The 21,871-nt window shown below is 45.6% G+C and overlaps 1 protein-coding gene across 4 annotated transcripts in view; it reads right to left on the bottom strand.

The window, feature by feature from the left end:
- Positions 1 to 8,002, bottom strand: part of DCTN1 (dynactin subunit 1) — a 272,607-nt gene extending 264,605 nt beyond the window's left edge. For all 4 annotated transcript variants that reach the window (XM_075573554.1, XM_075573564.1, XM_075573570.1 and 1 more), the window contains exon 1: positions 7,755 to 8,002. In XM_075573554.1, the coding sequence (XP_075429669.1) occupies positions 7,755 to 7,787 (33 nt within the window). In that variant the 5' untranslated portion in view covers positions 7,788 to 8,002. The remainder of the gene's footprint in view (positions 1 to 7,754) is intronic.
- Positions 8,003 to 21,871: the final 13,869 nt, after the last annotated feature.

The following is a 21,871-nucleotide window of genomic DNA, read 5'->3' as shown; positions in this document are numbered from 1 at the left end:
TGCAGTGCCAGGCAAACCTCTCTGTGGTGAGGAGGAAGGCAGTGCCTGGCAAACCTCTCTCTGTGGTGAGGAAGGCAGTGCCGGGAAACCTCTCACTGTGGGGAGGAGGAAGGCAGTGCCTGGCAAACCTCTCTCTGTGGTGGGGAGGAAGGCAGTGCCAGACAAACCTCTCTCTGTGGTGGGAGGAAGGCAGTGCCGGGCAAACCTCTCTCTGTGGTGAGGAGGAAGGCAGTGCCGGGCAAACCTCTCTCTGTGGTGGGATGAGGAAGGCAGTGCGTGGCAAACCTCTCTGTGTGAGGAGGATGAAGGCAGTGCCTGGCAAACCTCTCTCTGTGTGGGGAGGATGAAGGCAGTGCCAGGCAAACCTCTCTCTGTGGGGAGGATGAAGGCAGTGCCAGGCAAACCTCTATCTGTGGGGAGGATGAAGGCAGTGCCAGGCAAACCTCTCTCCGTGGTGAGGACGAAGGCAGTGTCGGGCAAACCTCTCTCTGGTGAGGAGGAAGGCAGTGCCAGGCAAACCTCTCTGTGGTGAGGAGGAAGGCAGTGCCGGGCAAACCTCTCTCTGTGGTGGGAGGAGGAAGGCAGTGCCGGGCAATCCTCTCTCTGTGGTGAGGAGGAAGGCAGTGCCGGGCAAACCTCTCTCTGTGGTGGGAGGAGGAAGGCAGTGCCGGGCAATCCTCTCTCTGTGGGGATGAGGAAGGCAGTGCCGGGCAAACCTCTCTCTGTGGTGGGAGGAGGAAGGCAGTGCCGGGCAATCCTCTCTCTGTGGTGAGGAGGAAGGCAGTGCCGGGCAAACCTCTCTCTGTGGTGAGGAGGAAGGCAATGCCGGAGAAACATCTCTCTGTGGGGATGAGGAAGGCAGTGCCTGGCAAACCTCTCTCTGTGGGGAGGATGAAGGCAGTGCCAGGCAAACCTCTCTCTGTGGGGAGGATGAAGGCAGTGCCAGGCAAACCTCTCTCTGTGGGGAGGATGAAGGCAGTGCCAGGCAAACCTCTCTCCGTGGTGAGGACGAAGGCAGTGCCGGGCAAACCTCTCTCTCTGGTGAGGAGGAAGGCAGTGCCTGGCAAACCTCTCTCTGTGGTGGGGAGGAAGGCAGTGCCAGGCAAACCTCTCTCTGTGGTGAGGAGGAAGGCAGTGCCTGGCAAACCTCTCTCTGTGGTGGGAGGAGGAAGGCAGTGCCGGACAAACCTCTCTCTGTGGTGGGATGAGGAAGGCAGTGCCTGGCTAACCTCTCTCTGTGTGGGGAGGATGAAGGCAGTGCCAGGCAAACCTCTCTCTGTGGGGAGGATGAAGGCAGTGGCAGGCAAACCTCTCTCCGTGGTGAGGACGAAGGCAGTGTCGGGCAAACCTCTCTCTCTGGTGAGGAGGAAGGCAGTGCCGGGCAAACCTCTCTCTGTGGGGATGAGGAAGGCAGTGCCGGGCAAACCTCTCTCTGTGGGGAGGAGGAAGGCAGTGCTGGGCAAACCTCTCTCTGTGGGGAGGAGGAAGGCAGTGCTGGACAAACCTCCCTCTGTGGGGAGGAGGAAGGCAGTGCTGGACAAACCTCCCTCTGTGGGGATGAGGAAGGTAGTGCCAGGCAAACCTCTCTCTGTGGTGAGGAGGAAGGCAGTGCCGGGCAAACCTCTCTCTGTGGTGAGGAGGAAGGCAGTGCCAGGCAAACCTCTCTGTGGTGAGGAGGAAGGCAGTGCCGGGCAAACCTCTCTCTGTGGTGGGAGGAGGAAGGCAGTGCCGGGCAAACCTCTCTCTGTGGGGATGAGGAAGGCAGTGCCGGGCAAACCTCTCTCTGTGGGGAGGAGGAAGGCAGTGCCGGGCAAACCTCTCTCTGTGGGGAGGAGGAAGGCAGTGCCGGGCAAACCTCTCTCTGCGGTGATGAGGAAGGCAGTGTCTGGGAAACCTCTCTCTGTGGTGAGGAGGAAGGCAGTGCCGGGCAAACCTCTCTCTGTGGGGAGGAGGAAGGCAGTGTCGGGCAAACCTCTCTCTGTGGGGATGAGGAAGGCAGTGTCTGGCAAACCTCTCTCTGTGGTGGGAGGAAGGCAGTGCCGGGCAAACCTCTCTCTGTGGTGAGGGGAAAGGCAGTGCCTGGCAAACCTCTCTCTGTGGTGAGGAGAAAGGCAGTGCCTGGCAAACCTCTCTCTGTTGGGAGGAGGAAGGCAGTGCCGGGCAAACCTCTCTGTGTGGTTAGGAGGAAGGCAGTGTCTGGCAAACCTCTCTCTGTGGTAGGAGGAAGGCAATGCCTGGCAAACCTCTCTCTGTGGTGAGGGGAAAGGCAGTGCCTGGCAAACCTCTCTCTGTGGTGAGGAGAAAGGCAGTGCCTGGCAAACCTCTCTCTGTTGGGAGGAGGAAGGCAGTGCCGGGCAAACCTCTCTGTGTGGTTAGGAGGAAGGCAGTGTCTGGCAAACCTCTCTATGTGGGGATGAGGAAGGCAATGCCTGGCAAACCTCTCTCTGTGGTGAAGAGGAAGGCAGTGTCTGGCAAACCTCTCTCTGGATTGAGGAGGAAGGCAGTGCCAGGTAAACCTCTCTCTGTGGTGAGGAGGAAGGCAGTACCGGGCAAACCTCTCTCTGTGGTGAGGAGGAAGACAGTGCCGGACAAACCTCTCTCTGTGGGGATGAGGGAGGCAGTGCCGGGCAAACCTCTCTCTGTGGGGAGTAGGAAGGAAGTGTCTGGCAAACCTCTTTCTGTGGTGAGGAGGAAGCCAGTGTCTGGCAAACCTCTCTCTGTGGTGAGTTTGAAGGCAGTGCCGGGCAAACCTCTCTCTGTGGTGGGAGGAAGGCAGTGCCTGGCAAACCTCTCTCTGTGGTGAGGAGGAAGGCAGTGCCGGGCAAACCTCTCTCTGTGGGGAGGAGGAAGGCAGTGCCTGGCAAACCTCTCTCTGTGGTGAGGAGGAAGGCAGTGCCAGGAAAACCTCTCTGTGGTGGGAGGAAGGCAGTGCCTGACAAATCTCTCTCTGTGGTGGGAGGAAGGCAGTGCCGGGCAAACCTCTCTCTGTGGTGAGGAGGAAGGCAGTGCCGGGCAATGGTGGTTGATGATTGCAAATGTGGGTTGAAGTTGATATGAGTCTAAAATATTCATGATTCTTCCTGATTTACAGGGTGAATTGGCAAACACTGTTGGCCTCTTTGGTTAGAGGTGACTCAGCTGCACCCCCACTTTCTCACTCTTTGTGCGCCAGTAAAGGAATTCATTAGAAAGGGAGGCTTGGGGGCGATTTGCGGTGCTAGACGGAGCGCTGTCGCCCGCTCTCGCAGCCGCGTGTGAACAGGAGACAGACAGACAGCTGCCAAGGAGAGGAACCCACGGATAGGAGTCTGCACAGCGCACCTGTTACAGCGCGCTGCGGAATACAGGGGCAACGCCAGGCTGGTCCACGCAGCACGGCCACCCTTTCAATGCCAGGCTGGTCCACGCAGCACGGCCACCCTTTCAATGCCAGGCTGGTCCACGCAGCACGGCCACCCTTTCAATGCCAGGCTGGTCCACGCAGCACGGCCACCCTTTCAATGCCAGGCTGGTCCACGCAGCACGGCCACCCTTTCAATGCCAGGCTGGTCCACGCAGCACGGCCACCCTTTCAATGCCAGGCTGGTCCACGCAGCACGGCCACCCTTTCAATGCCAGACTGATCCATGCAGCGTGGCCACCCTTTCAACCCCAGGCTGGTCCACGCAGCACGGCCACCCTTTCAATGCCAGACTGATCCACGCAGCGTGGCCACCCTTTCAACGCCAGGCTGGTCCACGCAGCACGGCCACCCTTTCAATGCCAGGCTGGTCCACGCAGCACGGCCACCCTTTCAATGCCAGGCTGGTCCACGCAGCACGGCCACCATTTCAATGCCAGACTGATCCACGCAGCGTGGCCACCCTTTCAACGCCAGGCTGGTCCACGCAGCACGGCCACCCTTTCAATGCCAGGCTGATCCATGCAGCACGGCCACCCTTTCAATGCCAGACTGGTCCACGCAGCACGGCCACCCTTTCAACGCCAGGCTGATCCACGCAGCACGGCCACCCTTTCAATGCCAGGCTGATACACGCAGCGTGGCCACCCTTTCAATGCCAGACTGATACACGCAGCACGGCCACCCTTTCAATGCCAGACTGATCCACGCAGCACGGCCACCCTTTCAATGCCAGACTGATCCACGCAGCGTGGCCACCCTTTCAATGCCAGACTGATCCACGCAGCGTAGCCACCCTTTCAATGCCAGGCTGATACACGCAGCGTGGCCACCCTTTCAATGCCAGACTGATCCACACAGCGTGGCCACCCTTTCAATGCCAGACTGATACACGCAGCGTGGCCACCCTTTCAATGCCAGACTGATCCACGCAGCGTGGCCACCCTTTCAATGCCAGACTGATCCACGCAGCGTGGCCACCCTTTCAATGCCAGACTGATCCACGCAGCACGGCCACCCTTTCAATGCCAGACTGATACACGCAGCACGGCCACCCTTTCAATGCCAGACTGATCCACGCAGCGTGGCCACCCTTTCAATGCCAGACTGATCCACGCAGCGTGGCCACCCTTTCAATGCCAGACTGATCCACGCAGCGTGGCCACCCTTTCAATGCCAGACTGATACACGCAGCGTGGCCACCCTTTCAATGCCAGACTGATCCACGCAGCGTGGCCACCCTTTCAATGCCAGACTGATACACGCAGCGTGGCCACCCTTTCAATGCCAGACTGATACACGCAGCGTGGCCACCCTTTCAATGCCAGACTGATCCACGCAGCGTGGCCACCCTTTCAATGCCAGACTGATCCACGCAGCGTGGCCACCCTTTCAATGCCAAACTGGTCCACGCAGCGTGGCCACCCTTTCAATGCCAGACTGATACACGCAGCGTGGCCACCCTTTCAATGCCAGACTGATCCACGCAGCACGGCCACCCTTTCAATGCCAGACTGATACACGCAGCGTGGCCACCCTTTCAATGCCAGACTGGTCCACGCAGCATAGCCACCCTTTCAATGCCAGACTGATACACGCAGCGTGGCCACCCTTTTAATGCCAGACTGATACACGCAGCGTGGCCACCCTTTTAATGCCAGACTGATACACGCAGCGTGGCCACCCTTTCAATGCCAGACTGATCCACGCAGCACGGCCACCCTTTTAATGCCAGACTGGTCCACGCAGCGTAGCCACCCTTTCAATGCCAGGCTGGTCCACGCAGCACGGCCACCCTTTCAATGAATTATAATGCATTAACCCTTTGGTTTCCGCACAGCTCCGCACAGAACAGCTGGTTACACGGGCCACCCAGCTCTGCTCAGGGAGATTAGAGAGGAAAATGACAGGGTTTCTCACCCCCTCTGCAAAGCATATTCTATCGGGAGGAGGCCACGGTGCAGGACACAGCGCATCTTTCAGATACAACAAGGGGGGTCTGCCTGCTAAATAGGGGGGCTTTGCAATGGAAGCATGAACGCAATGGAGTAGGTTAACCCCTTCGATGCCAAGCAGACCCACAGAGCACTGCAGAACTTGATTTTGCCGGGATTACATTAACCCTGTAAATGCCGGGCAGACCCATAAACCTGGCTGACCTGTGAATGTAACCCCCACAATCCTACCGACCACCACGTGGCCACTTACCTATTCTGCTCCCTTTAATACCAAACAAACATGGAGCTGGGGAAAGATTTGCAATCATTTAACCCATGAATGGAGCGCGCGAGTTCCTTTTTTTTTTTTTTTTTTTAACAACTTCCACGCAGCGGAGAATTAGAGAGTCATAATATCTAACAAGTAGACTGAGAGCTGTAACCCGTCATTACCATCAAACGCCCCTTTATAAGGGGTCAAACATATACAAGTACCAGTCACTAGCAAGGCAGAGCCAATGTATTTCTTTCAGGACCCTGGAGAGAGCGCCAGTGTCACAGTCAGCGAGGCTCCCACTCATAGCAAACCAGGTGATCCTTAAAGGCCTAGCTATACCGGATTTACCTTATATATGGACACATTGCTTGCTATACGCCTGTGTAATGCACACATTAATATGTGCTCTGAAGCCAGGAATCACCACGGGCTTTTTAAATTGGGGTGAGATTAAAAGGCCCAAAGTTCTGATGCTGTCAGAACGTGTCTACCTGCTGGTAACAGGAGAAGACTTCCCCGGGCCTGGTTACATCTCTGGGGCTTGGTGCCGCTTCTCCCTGTGACATGTCCATTGATAATTAAGGTTGTAAATGAGGTGTGTCTGAGCCCAGCCCAGCTCGTCAGAACCAGGATCGCCTGTTACTTGAGTATGCCCCACATAACCAGCCTCAGCCCGGCCTACAGTTATATATATCTCTATTGCTAAAGAAGCCTGCAAGCCAGGCCTGTCTGAGCCTGTCCCAGATAGTACGGATTCAGCGTCACTGAACCTAATGCTGAAAGGAGAAGAAAGCCATGGGGTTTTTTTAATGTCTCCCTCCTCCATATAATTCCCATAATAAAGAAATCCCATTCATTTTATATATGGAATAAAAACAAAATTAAAACCAGGAGTGGATCAGAGGGCCCATGGCAACCGGGATTAGGCAGTGATTTTAACGCCCCGAGTACCAGAGCAACCAGCACATTTGAATGGCAAGGAGTACATGGACCTCTCCCAGGCCTGCGCCTGCGCACTGCTGATCTGTGAATACATTATCCCCTGCAATGCTAGGGACCCCCGTGTGGCCTCTGACCTCGCCGCACAGCTGTGAGTGAGCTGTCACCATTAACCCCTGTCATGCCAAAGAGACCCGCAGAGCTGCAAATACACAGGATTGCATTAACCCCTTCACTGACAGAGGGGCCTGCCACACGTTGCAGCGCCAGAAAGGGTTTAAGCCATTCATCCCTAGACTGACCTGCCAGGAAGTTACAGGGGGGGGGGGGAATGAATGAGAATCCATTCATCGTTTCAGTGCCGATCGCATCTGCAGGATGCAAACAGGCGCATAGAATGGAATGGGATCTATTAACCCTTTGACATCCCACAGACGCGCATAGCATCGCCAAAGCACGGTGCCAGCTAATTCTATTAACCCCGTTAATGCCAACCCAATGCGACGCCGGCCCCTTTGCCATTGAAAGGGTTGTGGTACTTTGCCCAATGAGAGGCAGAAACCCCTGCCCCTAATGCACCCCAATAAAACCCGTTCTCACCCCCATCTCTCCCTGCACTACATGCACACATACATACATACATACACACACATACATACATACACACATACATACACACATACATACACACACACACACATACATACACACACACATACATACATACACACATGCATACATACACACATTCATACATACACACATACATACACCCACACACACACACGCATACATACATACACACATACATACACACACACATACATACATACACACGCACGCACGCACGCATACATACATACACACATACATACATACATACATACATACATACACACACACATACATACACACATACATACACACACACACACACGCACGCACGCATACATACATACACACATACACACATACACACATACATACATACACACACACACACGCACGCACGCATACATACATACACACATACATACACACATACATACATACATACATACATACATACATACACACATTCATACATACACACATACATACACACATACATACACACATGTCCCTGTCACCACACATCTGGAGAGCAGTCTCCCTGGGTCCCCCCCACCCCCCCACCCCCCCCCCCCCCCCCCCCACTTACCCGGCTGTACGTATGCCTCTTGCTCTGAGCCATGCTGCTGGGTATTTTTTCTTTCCCCCCCCCTCTCTTCTCCTTTATTCCAGTTTATTTCTGTCTATCCGTGCAGCCTGCCCTCCGCATGGCTCTGCTGGCTGCCAGGCACAGGCTGTGCGTTGTGCTCGGGTCTGCAGGCTGCATTACGCCATGCTTTGTCTGGCCACATAGGTGTGTATGATGGAGCGCACAGGATGCTCCGCTGATGCACAGAGGATGCCCAGTGCAGACAGGATCACTGTGCTAGTTCTAGCAGCAGCAGCAGCATCTCGGTCCTAGTGCTAAACAGCTTCACATTCCACCCAGCTGAGCAATATCCCTGATGAAACCAATCTGAGGCCCGAGAGCTGGGACCCACACCCTTCTACTAATGGGAACACTAGTATTTTATGATTGTATTAATATATTTTAACTTTTAATGCAAATTATTTTCCCCCTCCACCTATATTATTATTGGTTATTAGCGTGTGTATCCTGTCAAACCGGTTGTATTATTAGTGTAGCCAGGTCACCTGATGGCTACTATTCTGCCCCTGTACTGGCAGTAAGCCCTGGTACTATCAGGATGCCAGTAGTTGGTATGGGGGTTTTCCTCTTCCGAGGAGCTGCACTTGAGTGACAGCGGGTGGCGGTGACATCAGGCCTGGGCATGACCAATCATGAGCCGGACCTGGTGCCCTCCTCCTGCAAGTACTTAAGGGCAGGACCGCCCTAAATGAGTAGTTTCACCTTCACCCACTGAGGAAGGCAGGTCGCACAGTGGAAAGGCTGAGATTGGGCCTCCTGCCTGGAGGCCAACCTCATGGCGCTCGCGGGGGCTGCGGAAGTACGGCGGCTGAAGAGAAATGGCTCCAAAGAGGCCAGGGGAGGAGCACACCCCAGCGCAGATACATCAAACGCGCTGCAGGTCTGGCCAGCACGTGGAGTGATTGATGTTGATGATGACGCTTTGCTGTGTCTGCTGCTGCTGGGGGAGAGGGGAGGGGAGGGAAGTTCGGGCGGGGGAGGAAGTGGTTCCCCTTTCAGACCAATGAGCTGCACACCCACTGGTAGCAGGGACTTCCAGCACCTGGAGGAGCTGGAGCAGGCCCCAGCCTCATGATCGCCTATCCCCAGGGAGATCCAGCAGGACCAGGAAGAGATCAACAGAGCACCCCCCCCCCCCCCCCAAGAAAACAGAGGGATGAAGGTCAGGCAGAGATGACAGAATTGAGGGGCTTGGGAGGAGGATGAGTTTTTGGAGGCTGAGGGTCATTCTTTGGGTCAGGGGCGGTCACTTGGGAGTATTGATCAACAGGGGAGATCCATCAGTACCCCCTTGAGTTTGGTTATGGGGGTCCCTGATCCCTGGGCAACATTTAAAACGGAAATAAATAATAATACATAAAACTGGTAGGTAGGAGTGGGTGACTCTGGGGAAAGCAAATGGGAGAAGGAAAAAAGGGAGGGGGAAAAACGGGAGGGAAGGGAAGGGAGGTAGCAAAGAGGTGGGTGAATGCCCCCTCAAATAGACTAACTTTGTGCACCAGAAAAAAACATATTACCAGATGCCAGCAAACAATAAAATAATCAGTGATCCAATACTAGTATACTGCCTGCGCGCACGCCTGCAGCCCAAGCGATTTGTGAACTTGGCTGCATTATATTGTAGACATCACAAAGCTGGTTCGCCCTCATTGGCTGAACCAGCTCACGTGCGCTGACGTCATGTGATTTTGATTACATCAGGCAGGGGTGGGGGGCGAGAAATTTCATGGATGAAAAGGAGGGCTCGGCATAAAAAATTTGCTCACCCCTGATGTATATCATGCATAGTAATGTGATATTAATTATGTGAAAGTTCTTGTTATGTTCAGGTTTGATTCGAGGATGGTACCCGAAAATGTAGGACCCGAGCGGGGTTGTTGGGAATCCACCAGAGGGAGAGTGTAGCTGTGCCACCTGACGGCTACTATGCTGCCCCTGGGCTGGCAGTAAACCCTGATACAATCAGGTTGCCAATAGTTGATATGGGGTTTTCCCCCTCCGAGGAGCTGCACTTGAGTGACAGCGGGTGGCGGTGACATCAGGCCTGGCCGCCTTGGCATGACCAATCATAAGCCGGACCTGGTGCCCTCCTCCTGCAAGTACTTAATGGCAGGACCATCCTAAATTAGTAGTTGTACCTTCCCCCACTGAGGAAGGCAGGTCACATATTGGAAAGGCTGAGATTGGGCCTTCTCCAGTCCTATTCCTTCCGGGGGAGAGTGACTGTCGACCATAACTCTGTCCCTGCTAGGGAGGCAGGGAAGAGCTAGGATGGCTGCGGGTGCCCTTGTACTGTAGTGATGGTCCAGGGACCATCATCCAGTGATAGCTGAGAGACTGCATCGGGCAGAAACCTGCCATTGTTCCTGTACTGTACAGAAGAGTTATAAACTGTTCGTGTTTGCATATACCTCCTGCCTTACTGGGGGGGGGGGGAGGTAATAGTTACTGTATACCGTGGGAGATCACCTTCAGTTCCTGGAGCCTACGGCAGATGGAGGCGCTGCACTGCTAAGGAGATATGTGGGGTATGAACCCTAGAAGCCTGTTCCTGGGTCCCCACTACCACCGGCGGATGACTCAGCCCTCCTGTTACCAGCAGGAATCATGCACCACATGAACCGTAATGGCCCCTATCTGCGAGGGTGGGGGAAACACTGTTACATTAGATTATACAGTATGCAGATGTTGAGGTTATATTATTAGATTATATGCAGATGTTGAGGTTGTATTATTAGATTATATGCAGATGTTGAGGTTGTATTATTAGATTATATGCAGATATTGAGGTTGTATTATTAGATTATATGCAGATGTTGAGGTTGTATTATTAGATTATATGCAGATATTGAGGTTGTATTATTAGATTATATGCAGATGTTGAGGTTGTATTATTAGATTATACAATATGCAGATGTTGAGGTTGTATTATTAGATTATATGCAGATGCTGAGGTTGTATTATTAGATTATATGCAGATGTTGAGGTTGTATTATTAGGTTATATGCAGATGCTGAGGTTGTATTATTAGATTATATGCAGATGCTGAGGTTGTATTATTAGGTTATATGCAGATGTTGAGGTTGTATAATTAGATTATATGCAGATGTTGAGGTTGTATTATTAGGTTATATGCAGATGTTGAGGTTGTATAATTAGATTATATGCAGATGTTGAGGTTGTATTATTAGGTTATATGCAGATGTTGAGGTTGTATAATTAGATTATATGCAGATGTTGAGGTTGTATTATTAGATTATATGCAGATGTTGAGGTTGTATTATTAGGTTATATGCAGATGTTGAGGTTGTATAATTAGATTATATGCAGATGTTGAGGTTGTATTATTAGATTATATGCAGATGTTGAGGTTGTATTATTAGGTTATATGCAGATGTTGAGGTTGTATAATTAGATTATATGCAGATGTTGAGGTTGTATTATTAGGTTATATGCAGATGTTGAGGTTGTATAATTAGATTATATGCAGATGTTGAGGTTGTATTATTAGGTTATATGCAGATGTTGAGGTTGTATTATTAGATTATATGCAGATGCTGAGGGTGTATTATTAGATTATATGCAGATGTTGAGGTTGTATTATTAGATTATACAGTATGCAGATGTTGAGGTTGTATTATTAGATTATATGAAGATGCTGAGGTTGTATAATTAGATTATATGCCGATGCTGAGGTTGTATTATTAGATTATTTGCAGATGTTGAGGTTGTATTATTAGATTATACAGTATGCAGATGTTGAGGTTGTATAATTAGATTATATGCAGATGCTGAGGTTGTATTATTAGATTATATGCAGATGTTGAGGTTGTATAATTAGATTATATGCAGATATTGAGGTTGTATTATTAGATTATATGCAGATATTGAGGTTGTATTATTAGATTATATGCAGATGCTTAGGTTGTATTATTAGATTATATGCAGATATTGAGGTTGTATTATTAGATTATATGCAGATATTGAGGTTGTATTATTAGATTATATGCAGATGCTTAGGTTGTATTATTAGATTATATGCAGATATTGAGGTTGTATTATTAGATTATATGCAGATATTGAGGTTGTATTATTAGATTATATGCAGATGCTTAGGTTGTATTATTAGGTTATATGCAGATGTTGAGGTTGTATTATTAGATTATATGCAGATGTTGAGGTTGTATTATTAGATTATACAATATGCAGATGTTGAGGTTGTATTATTAGATTATATGCAGATGCTGAGGTTGTATTATTAGGTTATATGCAGATGTTGAGGTTGTATAATTAGATTATATGCAGATGTTGAGGTTGTATTATTAGGTTATATGCAGATGTTGAGGTTGTATAATTAGATTATATGCAGATGTTGAGGTTGTATTATTAGGTTATATGCAGATGTTGAGGTTGTATAATTAGATTATATGCAGATGTTGAGGTTGTATTATTAGATTATATGCAGATGTTGAGGTTGTATTATTAGGTTATATGCAGATGTTGAGGTTGTATAATTAGATTATATGCAGATGTTGAGGTTGTATTATTAGATTATATGCAGATGTTGAGGTTGTATTATTAGGTTATATGCAGATGTTGAGGTTGTATAATTAGATTATATGCAGATGTTGAGGTTGTATAATTAGATTATATGCAGATGTTGAGGTTGTATTATTAGGTTATATGCAGATGTTGAGGTTGTATAATTAGATTATATGCAGATGTTGAGGTTGTATTATTAGGTTATATGCAGATGTTGAGGTTGTATTATTAGATTATATGCAGATGCTGAGGGTGTATTATTAGATTATATGCAGATGTTGAGGTTGTATTATTAGATTATACAGTATGCAGATGTTGAGGTTGTATTATTAGATTATATGAAGATGCTGAGGTTGTATAATTAGATTATATGCCGATGCTGAGGTTGTATTATTAGATTATTTGCAGATGTTGAGGTTGTATTATTAGATTATACAGTATGCAGATGTTGAGGTTGTATAATTAGATTATATGCAGATGCTGAGGTTGTATTATTAGATTATATGCAGATGTTGAGGTTGTATAATTAGATTATATGCAGATATTGAGGTTGTATTATTAGATTATATGCAGATATTGAGGTTGTATTATTAGATTATATGCAGATGCTTAGGTTGTATTATTAGATTATATGCAGATATTGAGGTTGTATTATTAGATTATATGCAGATATTGAGGTTGTATTATTAGATTATATGCAGATGCTTAGGTTGTATTATTAGGTTATATGCAGATGTTGAGGTTGTATTATTAGATTATATGCAGATGTTGAGGTTGTATTATTAGATTATATGCAGATCCTGAGGTTGTATTATTAGACTATATGCCGATACTGAGGTTGTATTATTAGATTATTTGCAGATGTTGAGGTTGTATTATTAGATTATATGCCGATGCTGAGGTTGTATTATTAGATTATTTGCAGATGTTGAGGTTGTATTATTAGATTATACAATATGCAGATGTTGAGGTTATATTATTAGGTTATATGCAGATGTTGAGGTTATATTATTAGATTATATGCAGATGTTGAGGTTGTATTATTAGATTATATGCAGATGTTGAGGTTGTATTATTAGATTATATGCAGATCCTGAGGTTGTATTATTAGATTATATGCAGATCCTGAGGTTGTATTATTAGATTATATGCAGATCCTGAGGTTGTATTATTAGATTATATGCAGATCCTGAGGTTGTATTATTAGACTATATGCAGATGCTGAGGTTGTATTATTAGGTTATATGCAGATGCTGAGGTTGTATTATTAGGTTATATGCAGATGTTGAGGTTGTATAATTAGATTATATGCAGATCCTGAGGTTGTATTATTAGATTATATGCAGATCCTGAGGTTATATTATTAGACTATATGCAGATGTTGAGGTTGTATTATTAGATTATATGCAGATCCTGAGGTTATATTATTAGACTATATGCAGATGCTGAGGTTGTATTATTAGACTATATGCAGATCCTGAGGTTGTATTATTAGATTATATGCAGATCCTGAGGTTGTATTATTAGACTATATGCAGATCCTGAGGTTGTATTATTAGATTATTTGCAGATGCTGAGGTTGTATTATTAGATTATTTGCAGATGTTGAGGTTCTATTATTACGGTAATAAATTATTGGTTATTGTTATGTGTGTTTTCATACAACTTTGGGTTTCTGCCATTTACTTCAATTAATGGAGGAGATACCGGCACCCCATATCTGGGCCTGTAAAACGGGGCCTATATCTCATGAAGGGGGTCCCTGAGGCTGAAATCAATGCGGTTCAGCTCAGGAGACCCCCTGCTCCCGCACACTATTAATAAAAATTATATTAAAGCAGCTTCATTACCATAGCGGCTATTGTAATGAATTATTTGTTATTGTTATGTGTGTTTTCATACTAGTGTAGATGAGCAGAGGGTCTCCTGAGATGATCCGCATTGGTTTCAGACTCGGAGCCCCCCTTCTTCATGAGACAGGCCCCGTTGTGGGGTGTCGGTATCCCCTCTGCAGGATTTAAATCCCACAGTCACGTGACGCGGGAGCTTTAAAAGCACAAGGGATACCGGCACCCCATAATGGGGCCTGTATCTCATGAAGTAGGGGGTCCCGAGCCTGAAACCAATACGGTTCAGCTCAGGAGACCATCTGCTCATGTACACTATTATAATGTATATTTATACAGTACGATCGCCTGTAAGAGCCGTGCATGGAGACTTTACCAGTTTAAGCACAATAGCAGGGAGGGAAAAAAGCTCGGGCGATTGGGCATATTTTTGCTCAGCCGGACCAAGACGTGCTGAACGTGTTAGTGAATCCCACTTGTAGTTTCACTTTGTAACGGCCGAGCAAAATGTTTCCAATCGGGCGCATAACCGCCCTGCTTAGTGCATAGCCCCCTCTGTGAGTTTCTTGACGTCATTATGCATAAGGCATTTGTGTCCAATGCTGCTCTACGTTTATCAAGGTGCGATGTAAGGAGACGGGCGTTACACGTTACACATAACACGTTACACGCTGCACATAACACGTTACACGCTGCACATAACACGTTACACGCTGCACATAACACGTTACACGTTGCCCATAACACGTTACCCGCTGCACATAACACGTTACACGCTGCACATAACACGTTACACGCTGCACATAACACGTTACACGCTGCACATAACACGTTACACGCTGCACATAACACGTTACACGCTGCACATAACACGTTACACGCTGCACATAACACGTTACACGCTGCACATAACACGTTACACGCTGCACATAACACGTTACACGCTGCACATAACACGTTACACGCTGCACATAACACGTTACACGCTGCACATAACACGTTACACGCTGCACATAACACGTTACACGCTGCACATAACACGTTACACGTTGCACATAACACGTTACACGCTGCACATAACACGTTACACGCTGCACATAACACGTTACACGCTGCACATAACACGTTACACGCTGCACATAACACGTTACACGCTGCACATAACACGTTACACGCTGCACATATTACAATGCCATGTATCAAATTCTGTCTGAATGTCTCATTTGTCTCTTCATGGGAAGTGTCAAAACCTCCACCAGGTCTGAGGTGGCAGAAATGAGCTGGGTGAATTATTCACATTAAATGTAATAAACGTGTTTAACAAGCGCGCTATATGAGACGCAGCCACAGTCACACCATGTGCCGCGCATTAAAGCAAAACCTCGCTTTACATTATCCACCCCCTTAATGTCCTGTTGCCTCGCAGTGTTTATAAATAGTTACGTGGATATGTGGATATGTGGATACGTGGATACGTGGATACATAGTTACGTGGATACATAGTTACGTGGATACATAGGTACATGGATACATAGGTACATGGATACATAGGTACATAGGTTAATGGGTACATGGATACATAGTTACATGGATACATAGTTACATGGATACATAGTTACATGGATACATAGTTACATGGATACATAGGTACATGGATACATAGGTACATGGATACATAGTTACGTGGATACATAGTTACGTGGATACATAGGTACATGGATACATAGGTACATGGATACATAGGTACATGGATACATAGGTACATGGGTACATGGATACATAGTTACATGGATACATAGTTACATGGATACATAGTTACATGGATACATAGTTACGTGGATACATAGGTACGTGGATACATAGTTACGTGGATACATAGTTACGTGGATACATAGTTACGTGGATACATAGTTACGTGGATACATAGTTACGTGGATACATAGTTACGTGGATACATAGTTACGTGGATACATAGTTACGTGGATACATATTTACGTGGATACATAGTTACATAGGTACATGGATACATAGTTACATGGATACATAGTTACATGGTTACATAGTTACATGGATACATAGTTACATGGATACATAGTTACATGGATACATAGTTAGATGGACACATAGTTACATGGATACATAGTTACATGGATACATAGTTAGATGGACACATAGGTACATGGATACATAGGTACATGGATACATGGGTTCATGGATACATAGTTACATGGTATACATAATTACATGGATACATAATTACATGGATACATAATTACATAGTTACATGGATACATAGTTACATGGATACATAGTTACATGGATACATAGGTACATGGATACATAGGTACATGGATACATAGGTACATGGATACATAGTTACATGAATACATAGTTACATGGATACATAGTTACATGGATACATAGTTACATGGATACATAGTTACAGGGATACATAGTTACGTGGATACATAGTTACGTGGATACATAGTTACGTGGATACATAGTTACGTGGATACATAGTTACGTGGATACATAGTTACGTGGATACATATTTACGTGGATACATAGTTACATAGGTACATAGGTACATGGATACATAGTTACATGGATACATAGTTACATGGATACATAGGTACATGGATACATAGGTACATGGATACATAGGTACATGGATACATGGGTTCATGGATACATAGTATACATAGATACATGGATACATAATTACATGGATACATAGTTACATGGATACATAGTTACATGGATACATAGTTACATGGATACATAGTTACATGGCTACATAGTTACATAGGTACATAGTCACATAGGTACATAGTTACATAGGTACATGGATACATAGATACATAGGTACATGGATACATAGGTACATGGATACATAGTTACATGGATACATAGTTACATGATACATAGTGACATGGATACATAGTTACATGGATACATAGTTACATAGATACATAGTTACATGGATACATCGTTACATGGATACATAGTTACATGGATAAATGGTTACATGGATACATAGTTACATAGGTATATGGATACATAGTTACATGGATACATAGGTACATGGATACATAGGTACATGGATACATAGTTACATTGATACATAGTTACATGGATACATAGTTACATGGATACATAGTTACATGGATAAATGGTTACATGGATACATAGTTACATAGGTATATGAATACATAGTTACATGGATACATAGGTACATGGATACATAGGTACATGGATACATAGTTACATGAATACATAGTTACATGGATACATAGTTACATGGATACATAGTTTACATGGATACATAGTTACGTGGATACATAGGTACGTGGATACATAGTTACGTGGATACATAGTTACGTGGATACATAGTTACGTGGATACATAGTTACGTGGATACATATTTATGTGGATACATAGTTACATAGGTACATGGTTACATAGATACATAGTTACATGGATACATAGTTACATGGATACATAATTACATGGACACAAAGTTACATGGACACATAGTTACATGGACACATAGTTACATGGACACATAGTTACATGGATACATAGTTACATGGATACATGGGTTCATGGATACATAGTTACATGGTATACATTTAGTTACATGGATTACATAATTACATGGATACATAGTTACATGGATACATAGTTACATGGATACATAGTTACATGGATACATAGTTACATGGCTACATAGTTACATAGGTACATAGTCACATAGGTACATAGTTACATAGGTACATGGATACATAGATACATAGGTACATGGATACATAGGTACATGGATACATAGTTACATGGATACATAGTTACATGATACATAGTGACATGGATACATAGTTACATGGATACATAGTTACATGGATACATAGTTACATGGATACATCGTTACATGGATACATAGTTACATGGATAAATGGTTATATGGATACATAGTTACATAGGTATATGGATACATAGTTACATGGATACATAGGTACATGGATACATAGGTACATGGATACATAGTTACATGGATACATAGTTACATGGATACATAGTTACATAGATACATAGTTACATGGATACATAGTTATATGGATACATAGTTACATAGATACATAGTTACATGGATACATAGTTATATGGATACATAGTTACATAGATACATAGTTACATGGATACATAGTTATATGGATACATAGTTACATGGATACGTGGTTACATGGATACATAGTTACATGGATACATAGTTACATGGATACATAGTTACATGGATACATAGTTACATGGATACGTGATTACATGGATACATAGTTACATGGATACATAGTTACATGGATACATGGTATGACATAGTCCAAAGATGTTAGGCAGCTTTCTGCCCCGTTTTAGGTCAGAAAGTGCAGGAATAGTTCAAAATGATCCATTCCACAGCTTCACATTAACTCAGGCTGGTGGATGGAAAATCCAGACCACAGATTACAATGGGTCTAGTTCTCCCTCACCTGCTCTCCTAATCACATGCACAGGTATTTAGAACAGAGAGGTTTGCATTTCAGTCTCTCTCCTTAGAGCCTGGAGGCTGGGGGTATTGCTGCTCCCCGGAATCCAGTTTGGGGTTTACGGCCCCTCCAAGTATCACAGTAACAGAGGATTTGCCTGAAACACTTGGGACCGTGTTCCCACCACGAACAGATAAGACAAAACAAATGTTTATTGCTGTTGCTAAAAGACTGTGCTGTATCTAGTGACCCTAAATGAGAGGGCATTGTTTTTAGCTGGGGAACCAGGTTAGGTGGCCCAGTTAGTTCGCAGTTAGAGGCTGATTCTGATGTGTAGTTAGATCCCTGAAAGGGATAGGATTTCTTTATATGATTTGGTTTTTATTTCTTAAAAGTGACACTGTGTGAAATACTATGACACTGATATAAGGGAACCGCTGAATGAAAATGTCTGAGTGCCTCTAACCTACACATGTTAAAGCTGCAGTACCTTACTTGGATGAAAATAAAGCAGGCAGAAGCCTGAGTTAAGCAACGTAATACTTTGCATGTTCCTGTTTGTTGTATAATTAACTCTAGAAGACTGTGTCGGGAAGAACCCAGACAGACGTCAGTGCAACAAAAGAGGGGCGTTTGTCACAATGGTTACATGGATACATGGTTACATGGATACATGGTTACATGGTTACATGGATACATGGTTACATGGATACATGGTTACATGGATACATATTTACATGGATACATGGATACATGGTTACATGGATACATGGATACATGGTTACATGGATACATGGATACATGGTTACATGGATACATGGATACATAGTTACATGGATACATGGATACATAGGTACATGGTTACATAGGTACATGGTTACATGGTTACATGGTTACATGGATACATAGTTACATGGTCAATCCGAGTTGGTGGTGTGACGGGGAGTCCGAGGCAAGGAGGGCGGGAATTACGAAAATGACCAATGAGAGCAGCCCTTACCTGCCCTCAGGGTCAGTTAGCTATATCCGGAGAAGATGGGCGCCTCTCTTTCTGGGTTGACAATGGCTCCGCTCTTCAGACCAACATCTCCCAGATAGGAGGATTGCCCATCCCCACCCTCCATTGTCTCTGGTCCCTCCATGGAACCAGCCCAACCTGGGTTCCTAGGTGTGCAGACAGGGTTATCGGGTTACCAGCCCAGCGTGCCCAGGAACCAAGGAAATGCACATAACACACATTATACATACAATAAAGTCTCCCTACACATTTTAACATCAAACATCCCGACCACTTGAGCCACAGGCAGATGAATATACAGAGTGAAACATCCTGTACATCCATCAGACGGATAGGGGCCAGAGACCAGGCTTAGCCTTTGTGGGAGGAAAGGTGGTGAAATTGTGGATGGGAGATTCATAAGCCCTGCATTTGCAAATTTACCTATCCCTACTAAGGGTTAAAGGCCCAGGGAAGGTTTTGCAAATGAAGCCAGGTGCAGATCACCTGGCCTTGATTAACAGAGTGTAAGAAAGCCAGGCTGGATCATTTCTCCCCTGTCACCGGCTAAGTGAGCTGGATGCTACAGACAGGCACTGGCCTGCAACAGGTCTGGTTTATGATAGCTGTGTTTTATTGTTTGGTAAGGGGGAAAGCCACCCAGAGATAGCTAGAGAATTGCTTTCTAGTTAATGCTCGGATAGAGCAAGGATTTATTTTGGTTATTTTGTTTGTCTTGATTTTGTCTGCTGGAGTGCCAAAGAAAATAAAGCACTTAAACCAGAGTTGGATGGTCCTGTGACTGTGCTTTACCCTAAAAGACAGTGGGGTTTAAGGTTCCCAGAAAATAACCCGTCAGGCAAAAAGGGTATTTTGTCACACCTTTAATATGCTAGTCTCTGGGCCCCTAACAGCCCATTCCTTTCTAAGATCTTGTTTGCCTTTGCAGCTACTGCATGGCATTGGGCACAATTGCTAAGCCTGCTGTCTAAAAGCACTCCTAAATCCATCTCCATCATGAATTCCACTAATTTATCCCCATTTAATTTGTAGGTCTCTTGTTTATTTTTGTTTCCCAAATGCATAACCTTACATTTATCTGTATTAAACCTCATCTGCCATTTACCTGCCCACGTTTCCAGTCTCTCCAAGTCCTTCTGAAGAGAAATTACATCCTGCTCTGATTCTATTACCTTACACAATTTAGTATCATCAGCAAAGATGGAGACTTTGCTCTCGATGCCAACCTCAAGGTCATTAATAAACAAGTTAAAATGCAGGGGTCCCAGTACCGATCCCTGAGGTACTCCACTAACGACTTTAGCCCAACCTGAAAAGGTTCCATTTATGACAACCCTCTGCTGTCTGTCCTTTAACCAATTTTCAATCCAGGGGAAAATGTTTTTAGAAACTACCATTTTGCTCTATATTATACACCAACCTCTCGTGTGGAACCGTATCAAAAGCCTTTGCAAGATCTGGATGGTACATACCATGATTACAGGAGACTTATAAGCAGGTCTTTGTGTTTTAGTCCACCTCGTGGCCCTGGGGCAGGTTGCCCACAATAGGGGAATGTTGGGCACTTTATTATAGGTTCTGCAAGGAGACCAGAAGGTATCTGCTGGGAAATTACACCGGGGGAGGATGTCCCTTAGTTCTGTTCTCAGTGATAGAGTTGAAGGGAAAGAGATGGCCCCTGCTCAAAGATCTCAGTGGTTCTGCAGTATACACTTTTCAACTCAATGTTACCACTGTTAGAAGTAACGTGCCTTTTTGGCTACATACAGGGGGTAACGTTCGCAAACCAGACCCTGGCCATCATTATTAAGTCCCTGTCTGTATTAGTTTGCCCAGGTCAGTTTCTTGGTTACTCATGTTAGGGGACTGCGCTGGAGGCATTACTACCATTGCAGGTCAAATACGTTCCCGCTATGAGGTTGCCTACCAATCATGTTGGTTGTTTATTATGTGTGTGTATATACCCCGAGGAAGATCCTACGAGGACCGAAACGTTGGTCATGTTTGTGCTGCTTGTTCACTTTATTATAAGATGATACCATTGAGTGCTGTCCTTTGTCTGCCCTTTTGGTGGCTGACTATATTTGGTTGTTGATTGCTATAGGATATGCACCGCACCATTGTCTCTGT

The sequence above is a fragment of the Ascaphus truei genome, chromosome 1 (genome assembly GCF_040206685.1).
Source record: "Ascaphus truei isolate aAscTru1 chromosome 1, aAscTru1.hap1, whole genome shotgun sequence".
Classification (NCBI taxonomy): domain Eukaryota; kingdom Metazoa; phylum Chordata; class Amphibia; order Anura; family Ascaphidae; genus Ascaphus; species Ascaphus truei.
This window is presented reverse-complemented; position numbering and strand designations above follow the sequence as displayed.